We start from the raw sequence: 14,780 nt of genomic DNA, 5'->3' as shown, positions 1-14,780 counted from the left end.
GCCGGCATTCATCGATTTATTAGACGTCACGTCAATAAAGAGCGTTTTGAACGTTTTCGCCCTTTCGTAACACCTTTGCGCCACTTTGGCATTTTGACAAAACCGAAAATGCCGTAGACTGCACTCACACTCTATCGCTCCGTCTGCAGTTTGGCAACAACGGAGAGGGCGACAACCAGGGAGGAGGCGAGCCCAGCGTCATTTCTGACAATCGGCTGTGAACACGAGAGAATGGTGTCAAAGAGAAAGATAAGAAACGGGAGAGGTGGGTGGTGGGGAGGAAGTAAGGTTTGACGGAGGCAGCAGAAAATGACCTTGCTGATAGGCATGCGACTGAAGCGCTATCCTACAGGCAACAGTTGAACTTTTTTTTCATTCTTGCCCTATGTTTCTGGAAACGACCAACAGATGTGTTAGCATCGGAAATTTATCCTCGTAGCCGAGGGCCTAATAAGCCTTAATGTTACCCTCTTTTATCGCATAATCGTCACACTCGCATAATCGTCGCACCCATATTTTAAGGCATCAAAATTTGGATGAAAAAACTTCTCTCGTAAACGTCGCATGATGTTTTTGGTCCCTCTATTAGATTCCGAGCGCTTTGTGTAGGTATCTTTTATGTATAAAACAGTGTATTTTAAAGTGTAAATCTAATATTTATTCGGAAATTAACTATTTAACTTGTTTAATTAACGGAAATACGAAGCTGTCTGAAGTGGACATTTTTTTTTAAGACGTTTTTAAACGTTATAACCTTTATCTGTTCGTTTGTGTCGCCGCGGTGTACCGCTTACAAAACTGTAGCCAGCGCTAGTTGGCATCATTCATGTTTGGTTATGTTGCTTCCTGTATAGAGTGCGCACACGTAGTCAAATATCGATATCTCGCCGATTGCATGCAACGCGCGCTCTCTGTAGAGTGCCGAGTTAAGATGCCGTGTCAGTAAATATTTATTTCCATTATTCTGCTCTAAAAGTTCTCTCTTTTAACATTGAGATTTAGTGGCCTTTTCAACCAAAGGAACTGTAGCCGCAGCGCGTGAAAATGCCACTATACCCTCATCACAGGATCAGTGGGAAGGTTGACAGCTCCAGCTTACTCGACGAACAATGTAGCTGGTTCCTCGACAATCTGAGAGGATGACAATCTGACCGGCGGCTCACTAGGAAATTGCGGTGCAGGGATTCAGTCAAGAAACCTCACATTTACAACTGTAGTATCAGTCGTATCTAAAAATTTTAATACTTTAAACGTATCGGAATACAATTAATCTTCAAACATGTGGTAATTATTCTTTATCTGGATGTAATATTCCGTGAAAAATAATGTTAGTTGACATTAAAAAGTATACGAAATTCATCATGTAAAGCTATAAAAGGATAACATAAATTCATATGCTTAGATATTGCATATACATTACACACAATCTAAATACAATCTCACTTAAGTCAGACTACCTCATTTTTTACAATGCACCATCATACAGTTTAACAGAGGTAGGAGAACCTCTTATGGATGTTGTTTCAAATATTTAATATTTACAAATATCACTATTTATCTTATTATGGTATCTATCTTTATGAATACAAATTTACAAAAAAATTATTGAATTGATTACATTACACTTTAACATTACACAAGACTAAAACACTCACAAAACTTAATTTTATATATTGCTGTAGCATATTAGAAGACAAAATAACTCACAAGACTAACATTAAAAGGGCTGCATTACAAATTTACTTTACAGAGGAGAAAATATCCTTTAAAGATATTTCATTACCTCATTGATTACATAATACTGCCGTTAATGTGATCGTAGATATAAAGTATTGAAATATATATTCCATTAGGTTTATGTAAATATTTAGAAAACGTCATTGCTTATAGCAAATACTGTAGAGGGAGAATACAGGACAGCTCTATACTAATAGCACAGCCGCGCGGGCGAAGAGCGTCAGTGCTGCTACCTAGCGGCTCGGCGTGATAACAGCACCCACGGCCATGCATTCCAAGCCTAAAATGTATTAAATTCAACTTGTCATTGTACCTAGACTAATCAACAGATTCTTTTGAAAAAAATTGTGTTGACCCTCGTATTCTTTGCCGCCATGCAGATGTAAATTTATTTGCTGAAAAGTTAGTTGCTTTCGATGTAAAAAAAATAGTTAACAATGAACAGCATATTTTCAAGCATCGTCAGGAGAAATTTCTTTTGCTGACGATGGTCACTTAACTTTAACAAGGCCATCAGAGTCAACAGTTCCATCCGGGGTTGCATCTAAATATGAAAGTTCTGGGTCTACAAATAGTCCACATGGTTTGATTTTGACTGAAAGTATTTTCTCAACTTCTTGAATGGCGTTCATTTCATTTTATCTTCCCCACAACATGGCATCGGTGTCGAAATTTCCATACAACATACTGACAACAAGTTTGTCGGATGGTGTATAAGGAAGTCGTCTGCAAACTGATCCAAAATTAGAAGCTGTAAGCAATTTCCGACGCACTTCTTTCCATCGCCCACTGTCTCTTTGTAGTAGAGTACCTCTTTCCAACTCTTCACGTTGCTCTGCAGTTGCAGGTAGATTCTTTAGAAACATTAACTTTGCCTCTTCGTAGTCGTCAACTGTCAAGTCAGGCTTCTGCGCACATGGTCCGTAATGCTTATCTTGTGAAGAAATAACTTTTAAGCTAATTGTCTTTCTTTTCTTTGCATTATTTCGGGGTATTTCCAATACTGCTTTCCTTTTGTTTTCAAGTCTTTTCACGTACTTTCCAGGGCTTCTTTCATACATTGTTTTGTGAAGTTTGTAGATAGGTGTATTTGTGTTGTAAGATACGACTGCAGCGTAATTTCTTGCAGAGTGAGCTCTCTTCAGGCAAAAATTCACACGTTTGCCGCCGATGAATTTTGCAACAATCGAGTTAAATTGTTCAACAGAATTGCTGTCCACATCTTTCAAGAGACTTCGTGCATTTTGCAGTATGCAGTGACTTACAACATCTTCTATGGTATGCAAAATTCCGCTTTCTTCTAAAAGCGGAACAAAATTGATTTCATTATTCTTGGCTCCATTACAAAAATATTCTGAGCACTCGGAATGTTCACCAAATACATGCTTGGGTCCGTTTGTGAGGTCTTTTCGCAGGCCTACTATTTTTTCGTATTCACTGACATTTTCATTCTGCCAGTGACGTACAGTTCCTTTCACGGCACCTCTCATTCTTAAAATATTTGACCCCAGTGCTTTTCTCAGAGATATGTTTCAAAGAACTGTTTGTTGTGATGTCTTTTAGTTTGTTGCAGTAATTTCTTAAAATATGGTTGCGACACTCTATTTTGTTAACAGACAAATTTCCATAAGGTCTTGCAGTCACAATGCTATTATAAACACTGCAGTCACCATCTGCAATAAGCGTCCCATATTTCACTCCATACATTTCCACACTTGCTTTAAAACCCTCCAATATAATATCTGCTTCCATACTGCTGGAGCTTCCTGACCAATTTGTAACAAATGTGTTCTTTAACTTCTACGCCCATAGCTGCTGCTCGAGCGTACATTGTACAATATTTGTTTCGCACACTGATAAACAAAACTTTCTTGTGTAAAATCCAATGATGGCAGCAACTCCTGAGAGCGAACTGTAATTGCTGTTTTTGTATGCTCTTTTAGACCACTGACCATCGGCAATGACTGTAAAAACTGGGAATCCATCTTCGTCGACATCGCCTCGTTCCACAGCTAACTGTGCTTCTCGTTGAACTGCAATTCCCATTTCTTTTATTGCAGTTTTTTCCCCAGCCATCACTCACTTTGTCATGATATTTAGCATACGTGTTTGCGGACATTGTTGGTATATCCATGGCAGCAGTGAGTTCTTCCAACTGCCTGTGTCCAATGCCAGTACAGACTGATCCCGTTACAGCAGCTGTATTTATGTCCATAGACTCACTTTTTGGGTTTTCTTTGTGTAGAGTATCTTGAAAGTTGCACATGTTACATTTCACACTGAAAATTGAATTGAGACCTCTTCTTGCTTCATTTGTGATAACTAAGTTTTGTATGCCACATCCTAGTGGTCCATGATTACACAAAACTTTTAGTCTTAAAAAAATAATCAATGTCAGTTATCCTTCTTCCAGACACTTCAAACGACGCTTCAGTATCCACATTGCTACCATCTGGGGTAACTTGTTGCTGTTCTGACTGACACTTATTAGTGGAACACGATGCTGCTAGAGCTTTCTGTTGTTCATGTGTTTTTTGAGGAAAACTAGTTGACTGCTGATACTTTTCTGATGACTTTCGTGAAAAATCAGAGAAGCAAGTCTCTGTGTTGTCCCTTTCTTGGAGTCTGAAAAACAATTTTTCATTTCACAACAGATATGATTCTTCAAAAGCAAAATAAAAAAAAAAAGAACAATGCATTTAGACATAACTTTTCTGCTACACATAAATCTGTAAATTAGGCATCGATATACTTTAAAGCCTGTAATATAAAAAACAATTAAAATTACTGCTAGCATAAGTTATTGCTAGTGAAAAATAAATATCCTTAGCCCGATTTTTAAACTAATTAATTTTCGCATTTATGCTGGCAGGTTGTTGCGATAAAGAGTTGACTTCTGGACTAAACCTGAACCTATGTCTTAGAAACAAGGGTCTAAGGGTAATTTTTAACTGTTTCAGATAGTCACACTCGTCAGATGGCATATCAATGTAAAAAAACTGTTTTATACATGCAATAATGTTGTCGCAAAACCATTAGCCAAGTTTCTATATTAAAGTTATTTTTTAATTTTCTTTTTATAGAGTGATATAAGTAGACCGTCTCTTCAGTATCATGCACATCAGTTTATGTATTATTCATTTTTAAAATTTAATTTGAAATTTCTTATAACTTGATGCTTGACGTAACATAATTTTCTTGTTTAGTGTTTAAGTACCTGCTGTTAACATAATTCTTGTAAAAAATATATCCAATTTATTCTTTGATATTTTAGATATTTGGGATGCAGATTATTTCAATAGAATTTTGCAATTTACAATTTAAATATATATTTTTAATATGGTTATTTTGTCTAACATCCTTTGCCCTATATGTGTTATTCAGGATTCCCACTACATTTCATAAAGAAAGACAGTGATTAATTATGGAAATTACTGACTATTCAATAATTTAAACTCAGTATTTACAAACATTATATTTTATTTTCGTAATTGACTGTTGTGCTGAATGTGACTAATTCATTCACCATGTCACTGCAATATTATTGAAAACACACGATTAGCCTTCAAACAAAATAGTCTTCACGAATGCTTCTGCAGACGTAGCATGACAATCAGCATTTTGGAAGCTGTCGGATGTAATTTAGCAATATACCAGTCATACTCTTACAATAAATAAATTTTGTATCTTACATTTCATCATATCGTTTAGTTGTGATACGATGAGGCGTTTCAAAAATCATTGAAACTGTTACACGACTAGTACTTTTTGCTGGCAATGATACAGTTTCCTGAGTTTTTGGATTTTGTTAATAAAAATAGGAAAATGTATGGCACATATCATATCTATTCATTTCGATATACAACAAAACGTTTGTGATATATATGTTGAAAGTAAAAGACAAAATGATTTTTTTATGGGGAACAAGGTGGTACATTTGCATTTTGGATGTGATAGTGATCTCAACATAGAAATTTTGAAGCTATTCACCACGTAGTGTTTTTTGTTTCAATGTAAGGAAATATAATAAATTAGATGTGGGAATTCATCCATTAAAATAATTACACCATGTCAAATAATTACAATTACAATCCCTGCTTCAGAATTATTGGAAAGTAGGTATACAATCTGCGTGCACATCCTCACTGTTTATACTGTTATTTAAGATTCATCATTGGGCCAAATAAAATTTTCAATTTGATCATTCAGTATGGTGGTGCTATGCATGTTCAACAAAATAAATGCAAAATCAACGAAATAACAAAATTAAATCTCACTTCAAACACTCGCACACTAGGATGACACTCCGAATTGTGTCAGTGACAATAAAATAAGAGGCAGTTACATATTATATTTTCTTTGTTGCCTGTTGTTCCTAACCTTGTTTCTTAGCCATTTCATTATCTTCAAATATAACATGATAAAAAACTGCAATTAAAACACAAAAAGAGCCTAAACTAATTTAACATTGGATTATTGTGGTCAAGGGAAGATGTAAAGTAATTTCTCATGATAATAAACCTAGAGGGTAAAACTATTCTCAGCACTGGCATTCTGCACACGACGTTACATTATGGATATAGCTTTTAATTTAATTTGTACAAGTTTTGGGCGATCTCTTGACTATCTTTAATGTTCATAGCTGATGTTGACAATTTACTATCTATTAATGTTAATATGATAAACAACTTACTTAAATTTTTCCTTGCATCTCCATTTCTGCAAACTTTCCCCTCTGTTTTTCTTTCTTCTAGTTGAAATAAACACCCCACTCTTGCTTGATAAACGATGGTTTTTCCCTGTATAAAAAAACACCATGATTTTATTTCTTCCCGATGACAAACAAAAAAGTTGTATGGTCGCGAATAATGCATTCGTATGGCATCACATCAGCGGAATATTCCCTTAGCATAAATGTGTGAAGACTGTGGCACTTGTGGAGAAGTAAACCTTCACTCGAACACAAAAACAAATGAACGAACAGGTTTTTTTATGGTATGTGCAGTCGGAGACCCCTGGGGCGGTTGAAGGGTGACAGGTCGGTCGCCAGACCAGATAGTAAAAGCTGAGGGGCTGAGGATAGAAAAGGCCTATCTCCAAATTATTAAGTATAAATGTTGTCATGTAATAGTTAAAGACTTGATTACACCCAGGTTTATAAACCCATCATGATCATGAAGTCACTGATCGGAAGGTACTGTGCAATACATTTCAATGGCCTTTTCAGTTTTTGCTAAATAATTATAAATATAAGCAAAATTTCAATGTATCTGGACAAATCAAAATATTGATAATATTATTTTCATCACAGAAATAATATATGATATGATAACTAAATTTGAAACAAGCGGTTATGTTAAATGTATTGTATACTTTCAGTAGGCGAAATTTCCGGCCCCTACCTCTTATAGACTTTGAGAAAAACTGCCTTTTAAAATAACATTGATATAGATAGGAGCGCAAATTTGTGACTCTGCCTCTTAATTACATTTGATGGCCCGCACTCTTTCGTGGTAAATGTGTACTACAACGATAGTTTACGCGTTAGTTCACGTCACATATTGAAGTGGATTGCGTTCGGGTCATAGATTTTGTTTTTCTTTTTAAGGTTGAAGAAAGGTTTTTGTTGCATGAATTATTGATATAAATTGTTTGGCGTGCTCTTGTATATACCACCATTTCTTTTAAATAAACGTACTTTTCATGAACTGGTTTTGTTTTTATGAATAACTTTACCTGACAAAAAAAATTTTTTCCGCATAATCGTCGCACCCCTGATTTTCAAACTTGATTTTAGTATAAAATGTGCGGGGATTATGCGAGAAAACTCTTCCAACAGCTGATGTGGAGGGTGAATGCCTGTGATGTGCTCCAGGGCTTCCCCGAGCGACTGAACAGGGACCTCTCGGTGCGCATCCCGTCCTCGATGCGCCTGAAGGTGATCAGCGCCAACGGGTGTGCCGAGCGCCGCTTCGGCTCGTGGATCGGTGGCTCGATCCTGGCATCCATCGGCACCTTCCAGCAGATGTGGATCTCCAAACAGGAGTACGAAGAAGGTGGCAAAGGCCAAGTGGAGCGAAAGTGCCCGTGATAGCATTGCATTCGCTACAAACACTACGTTTAACATTTAATTTTTTTTCTACATTATTTTACAATGTTCCAGTTTATTGCAGTTTTAAAACTGAACTTTTAATAATGCAGACAGTATGTGTTGACATGTGCTGAAGGTAACCTTAACTAGAAATAAAGTCTGCTTAAATGTGAATAACTCTTCTCTTGAAGTTGGCCACAGTCATATCTCTTTCTTTTAAAATTTGTTGTCAGTAATACTTGTAACAGCAGAAAGCTCTCCGAACCGCCCACCACTCACGCAAACATTGTCCCACACACTTGCAAGATCCTTGAACAAGTATGATTCGTGTTAGTTTCCTAAAGAACTTTAGTTTGTATAAATTACAATCTAAATTCTTAGATTATTTTCAATTTTACAGAGTATGACAGCAAACCGAGCTGAAACAAAATTAGGCTTTTCCAGAACAAAACACTAACAGCGGCCAAATGCTATTGGGTGGCATAATGACGGTGTGGCATTTGACTTCCTGTGTGGTGCACTTGTACTAATTGCTTTTGTTTACAGTGAAGTTTATGTTCCTCAGCTATGACACCTACAAAAATTCCAACTTGCATTATTTGTATTTTAAAGAAGCAGTGAATATGTTCATTTTTTCGACTCTGCCGGCTGCACCTTAGCCATCTGCTATGAAAACTGGGCCAAGTATTCTGTAAAACATTAGGTTATAAAATGTAAGAACATTTACTTGTGCCCTAACTGCAACATTTGAACTCCTCATCTCCTGAGAGTCCATAGTCTAAGGTTTCCTTCACGCTGGCAACTCAATGATGAGAAACCACACAGAACTATTCACATTGAGTGGCCACCTTGGCCATGTACGTTCTGGTACGTTTTTGATCGAGCCACTTCTGCAATATAGCTTTTTCTTTTGAGTGATGGCGAAGTCAGGGTCCCACACCAAAAGGTTGATTTCAGAATTGCAAGAGAGAATGTCACTTTGTCAATTTGGGACATGACTGTAAAAGAGAATTCAGACAGAGAGTTAAAAAAAACGGGTTTGTTATAGCTCGTGGTGTTATTACTCAACAAAGGAGATGCAAAAGAAGCTAAGATGAATGAAAATGGTAAGTTATATAATCTGTCAATGTTAACATCTGCTCTTGTGATGCAACTGTCTGCTTGATACAAACTGAAGTTTGTTCATTTTGTTACCCTCATGACAAAGAAGCCATGTATTATTTTTTCTCCATTTACCCTCATTATTAACAAACTAAGTATGTTCAATCATGCAAACTTTATTAGATTTGCACAGTTTTGAAGTAATAATGCCCATAAATTACGGTATGATTTGAAATATAGTGGTTGTAGATGCATTGTAGGTCTAGTTTTTCATTGATATATTGTAGTCACTCTGTTTGTTGCTTAGTCTATGGGAAATATAGTGTATGGTGTCGTATTGTGTCACCTCTTACCTTTTGTTTTGTCTCTTGCTACCTTTAAAAGATTCTGAATTAACATCCAAAGATATGACAACTATATTTTACTAGCCCGAAATCCATTTACAGGACCACAACAAATATACACAATGTATTTTGGTACAATGTTTTCCATGAATATACTTACAGGTCTTAAGAAGAAAAATTTATATTTTTGTATTTTGAAAACAATGCTTTCCAACTAATATAAATAAAAAAAATAATGATAAACTAGCTAATAAAATGGTGCTGGTGATCACAACTTAAAGTATTCAATGGTTTTCTAATATTGTTCATAAACAAATTTTTTTAGCATCAGGTGCTTAATTTTATTTCTTTAATTCTTAGGGTTCAAAAAATGGTTATGAAATTTAATGCTCAGTACACCTATACCTCACTTAGCACGACTAATTTGTTCCTAAAAATGCTCGTGTTATTCTAAATAGCGTATTCTGAAGCATTAGTTTTCATAAATAGCAAGGCTAATTTATTTAATGTGTTCCAAAATTGTGCAGGAATATACTTTACGTAATATAAATGCGTTGAAAAACACTCTACTATAAATATGTCACACCATATATCTTTATATGCCTCTAATCACACTTTGTATGACAAATATGACACCACGTAACGGGAGATACGTGGTTATGTACTTTATCGTCAGTCGGCTGGCTGACTTTCCCGCCTGGGTGTGACCTTCAACTCACGTCGCGTACTTTTCCAAACCATCCTTTACTGACAGTGAAACCGATATTACTGTAGGAATGATTATAATTTAATTTTTCAAAAATGAAAGTTTTTATTTGCGTATCACCACCTGGTACACACCAATCCTGTTAAGCAATTTTTTTTTCATTACAACATTCATTTAACAACCTTTCCCACGTGAATCAACTGTTAATTCTGTTCCGGTATCTAATGTCAAATATATTCCCGCTAGTACAAACAACAGTATCAGACTTATATAAACTTTTGGTAAGAGTCCTTATTTTGTACGATTGTGTGCACAGTTGACTTGCTTAAAACTAAAGTGCGACCAACATAAGTGTGGCCTTCATGACAATCTGCGTGCCATAATACTTCTAGTTTTGTTTAAAATACTTGAACATGATGCATTATGAAAGAGTGATCAAGCACGTACAGCGACAACGGTACGGCACGGCGGCATACGCGCGGACGTTAAAAACATTTTGTCCTTTACACTCCATAGCTGCAATTTAACTTGCCACAGCTGTTGTTTGTACAACAGCCGATAGTGTAGACAGACCTGCACGCGATTCTCTCTACCCCCCCCCCCCCCCCCCTCCCCTTGTTTGGCTAAATGTATCCCACAGCACATGTTCACAGAAGTTGAAACGGACTTCGTGGCATCGTGCTCGACTATTTTTTTTTCCTTCCGAGATTTCGTGCTAACTGAAGTTTACAGACGTGCTATTTGAGACTGGGGCAGTAAAATTAAAATCGTGCTAAATGAATTCGCACAATCTGAAGCCGTGCTAAGTGAGGGATAGGTGTAGGCTCAAAAGTAGAATTTCTTTAATTCCATTATATTATCACTGGTTTTTGCCATCTAACTAATGCGGATTACTTTTTAATAAAAGTTTACGTAGTTATAAATCTAAGTTCATGCACAAAATTTTTATCCCTGGAATGATCACTTAAAAAAATCCCATCAAAATCAATACTTATATTGGGATCTGTCAGTGCAGGCAAAAATAATGGTATAGCTTCAGTTGGTGAAAAGTTCCATTCACCCTGAAGAAGCAAAATGGCTATGACCATTAATAAAATCAGTCACTAATTTAACGCTTAAAATAACTTCCAAGTATTAAATTTAGACACACAAACTTATTATTAGTAACACGTTTAGGCTCATTTGGCTTTAACAGTAACAAGTCTTTCAGCTGTGTATATACTATATAACTAATATACCCTTTAGGCCTTAAAATTGGCCAAGCCAAATTCTTTTTATTCTTCCTGCATCAAGGTAGAGGAGCCTCTTTTGTAATCTCTACCTCCTAGTTCACTATCACATAATTTTTCAAACAATGCAAGCCAATTACAAGCTGCCAACCAATCTGGTTGCCTATCTTCTCAAAGTTAGCACAATATCTCTAACATATAAATTATTGCAATTTTTCATATAACAATGTACACATAGTTGCTCAAACACACAGATACAGTAGAAGTCCAATTGTACGGATCAGTTGGGACTACACCTGATCTGGATTACCAAATATCCTGATAATTGGATAATAATTGATAATCAGTTAAATATTTCTTTAAAAAAAAAGCAAGCAAATTATTCTACAGAATATGTACAGTAAAATATATACATACTGTATTTATTTTAGTAACAAAAAAAAAATGTTTATATTTCCTAAAGTACAATGCTTGCGATTCCTTAAACATTTTGGTAAGAGTCAGCTGTTGAGACATGTTAAGTTGTTTGTGTGCTTGACGGTGAGCAGCGGGATGTGGTCACGTTCAGACTGCCGGACTGCCGGACTGCCGGACTGCCGCTCCGTCCCTGACACCTCACTAGCTGATGGTCCCACGGCTGGTTCAGTAGCCACGTCATCCTCTTGGTCACCTGTGTTACTCTTTGAACTAGCTCATCGTCGCTTGGAACTTTATACCCACAAGCAAGCCAATCACCTACCTCTTCTGCACTGCGCTCGGAGCAACCAGGAGTTTCCAAGAGAATGTCTTCTACTTCCAGCAGGGATGCTACGGAATTCTTGTCATTTATATTTAAAGAATCTACAATTTATTTATTTGTGTGGACTTGGGGTGTCCACTTTGAAAAAACATCAATGTTTTTTCGATTCGATAAATCGGAACTGTACATCGATGTCTTTCGATTTATCGGATGAAAACATCAATGTTTTGTACGCGAGTACTTTTTTAGGGTTCCGGGTTTAAACGGGTTCCTATTACTAACACTAAGGGCCGAATGCACAGATTACACGTTTATCACTTGTTGTTATTTATTTACGTTAATTTACACCGTATATACCGTCTATTTTAACAATTAAAGCAAACATATCTAGCCTAATAACACATTTGAAACTAAAAAAATACCTTTCAGACGGTTAATTAGGTTAGGATAGCTACATCAAAAATTATTGTATAATCGGGTGCTAGGTTTGTTTGGTTGGGATAGCTACATATGAAATTGCGAATTCCTAGAACATCTTTTAAATTATTTCACAATATTTTGAATGTAGTCACAGATTCACTGCTTTTTTCAAATAAAAATAAGCTATCTAGAAGATCTTATCAGGAAAATTGTAACACAGATAGTAAACTACAGTAGAATCCCGCCGATGCGACCCCCCTCTGATGCGTCCATTCCGTTTATACGACCGTTTTTTGAGAAACCGTGAAAAATTTGAGCAGAGAAAGTCGAAAATTTGAGTAAAATCGGCTGAAAAACAAGTCTGTTACACTTTGTTGGGCGCTATGTGTTCACGTTTATCTTGGCGAGCGCTGTACTGTAAGCAGGCAGGCATACAAAAGACTGCTAAAAATAGATACCACCCCTCTAGACTGTCCACGCTAGCCAATACCAGGAAACTGCGCGCATCACCTGATAGCATTTACGCGCACGTCTATTGCCATCCCGGTCCCGTGCCTTTGTCTTGCGAATGGTTAGTGTGATCTTGCCAGCTGCATCTCAGGTGTCACTGGCCACACAAAGCTGTTTTCACTGTGTTAACGACGTTGCCAGGTGTTTGGTTCTCGGCTATTTTTCTATAACATCGCTGACTTTGCACATGCGCAGCTAAACAAAAAAAATTGCGTGGAATTATTCTATACACCTCGGAGCTCGGACTCGCATACCTCGAACAATGGGTTCTGATAATACTTGCGCTACGTGAATTCGCGTCATGCGAGTTCGGCTATGCTAGCCGGCTAGTGGTTATTTTCGTTCAAAACGTGGCGAAGGAACTTGTGTGGATCAGGTAGAAAACATTCAGCTATAAACGAAAGATATAAGAACAATGCTATCCTGAAATGCTGTGACATGTTTTTGGAGTAGATAATCACAGCGACAGACCGACAGGATGCGCTCCCGCCGTTGCCGTCAGCGATGTTTATTTTGACAGCTCAAGCAATTATCTTTTCCACGTCCCTTCACAGCGTAAAAAAAAAAAACACAGCTACCACAGCGGCTTTTCGTGCGGGCGGGTAAGATAACATGACAGCTGAGACGGCTTTTCCTGCGATAGTGGAGGCGCAGAGCTCGGATAGACACTGCCCGTGCGGCATTCACGTGTATGTATCCGACGATGCGGTGACACCCCGAATTCTCTATTGCGACCATTCCGTTTATAAGTCCGTTTTTACAGAAACCGCGAGGGGTCGCATCAGCGGGATTCTATTGTATGTAGCTAAGAAATATAATTCACAGGACACAGACCAGGTATACTCAACACAACTTTTCATGCAAACCATCACTAATTCAAACATTGTTTTAATAAAAAAAGTAAAGGCCATGTAATAATTTTGCTAAGTCTGTCATGTCCTGTTCTTTTGGGAGACTTTGCAAAAACAACAGTTTATTTAAACGTTTGCCTTGCAGCCTATTTCGTTGTTGATTGACGATTTGTGCCGCTTTAGAAAACAAACGTTCAGATGGGACTGAAGTTCCTACTATGGTTAAGTATTTGTATGCAATTGTATGCAGTTTGGGAAGCTGAATCTTTAGATCATTCCAAATTTTTAAAGGGTTCTCATTTAACCTGCCGACTGGGCTACGTATATAAGTAGATAGTTCATCTGAAATAGAATCGTCAGATTTCACCGTTTTCCAGCTCTTGTGGACTAATTTGTGGTGATCTTCCCACAGAGAAAATTTTTCTTCTGCTTTGTCAGACAGATCTGACACTGACGAATCAGATTCCACAGACTCATTTTGTACTCTACTTTTCATATGTTCCTTGATTTTTGAAACAGCTATTGAGCAAGCAATTGAGTCCGTGAAATGCATTTTAAACCTGGGGTCCAAGATTGTGGCTATAGCGAGAGGAGTTACTCTCTCTATAACACCCATTCTCTTGTCAATCTCTTTCAGGATCAATGACTGCAATTCTTGGGCAAGAGACTCTTCGACTTTAAGAGGTTTAACTTTTAAAAGAAGACAATGGATAAGTAGTATAACTTTACTGCTAGTGCAGTACTTATCACCTGACACTTCCTTAGTTGCAGCTTCAATCGGTTGCAGAATTTGTAAAACCGAAGAAAGAATACATAATTCTGATGCAGTTAGCATCGGTGGTGCATTTTTATGACGAATGACTATATTATTGACGACGCTGCGAAGCTCCAAAAATCTCTCGATCATATAATAAGTACTGTTCCATCTTGTTGGGACCTCTTGTATCAATTTAGTTTCTTTCTGGGTTGCTTCACGTAATTCAATACTGGCTACATTGCTTTGTTTAAACCAAGTTACTTTCTCTTTTAGTTTGGTTATCAAGTTTCGCAGA

At 37.0% G+C, this 14,780-nt stretch overlaps 1 protein-coding gene across 1 annotated transcript in view; it reads left to right on the top strand.

Moving 5' to 3' along the window:
- LOC134539494 (actin-like protein 6B) overlaps window positions 1-9,333 on the top strand; it is a 30,352-nt gene extending 21,019 nt beyond the window's left edge. Inside the window, exon 4 of the mRNA XM_063381569.1 lies at window positions 7,613-9,333. Coding sequence (XP_063237639.1) covers window positions 7,613-7,828 — 216 coding nt within the window. The 3' untranslated portion in view covers window positions 7,829-9,333. The remainder of the gene's footprint in view (window positions 1-7,612) is intronic.
- Window positions 9,334-14,780: the final 5,447 nt, after the last annotated feature.

Source organism: Bacillus rossius, chromosome 15 (assembly GCF_032445375.1).
Source record: "Bacillus rossius redtenbacheri isolate Brsri chromosome 15, Brsri_v3, whole genome shotgun sequence".
NCBI classification, from domain to species: Eukaryota; Metazoa; Arthropoda; class Insecta; order Phasmatodea; family Bacillidae; genus Bacillus; species Bacillus rossius.
The sequence above is the reverse complement of the archived record's forward strand: the minus strand, read 5'-3'. Positions and strand labels throughout refer to the sequence as shown.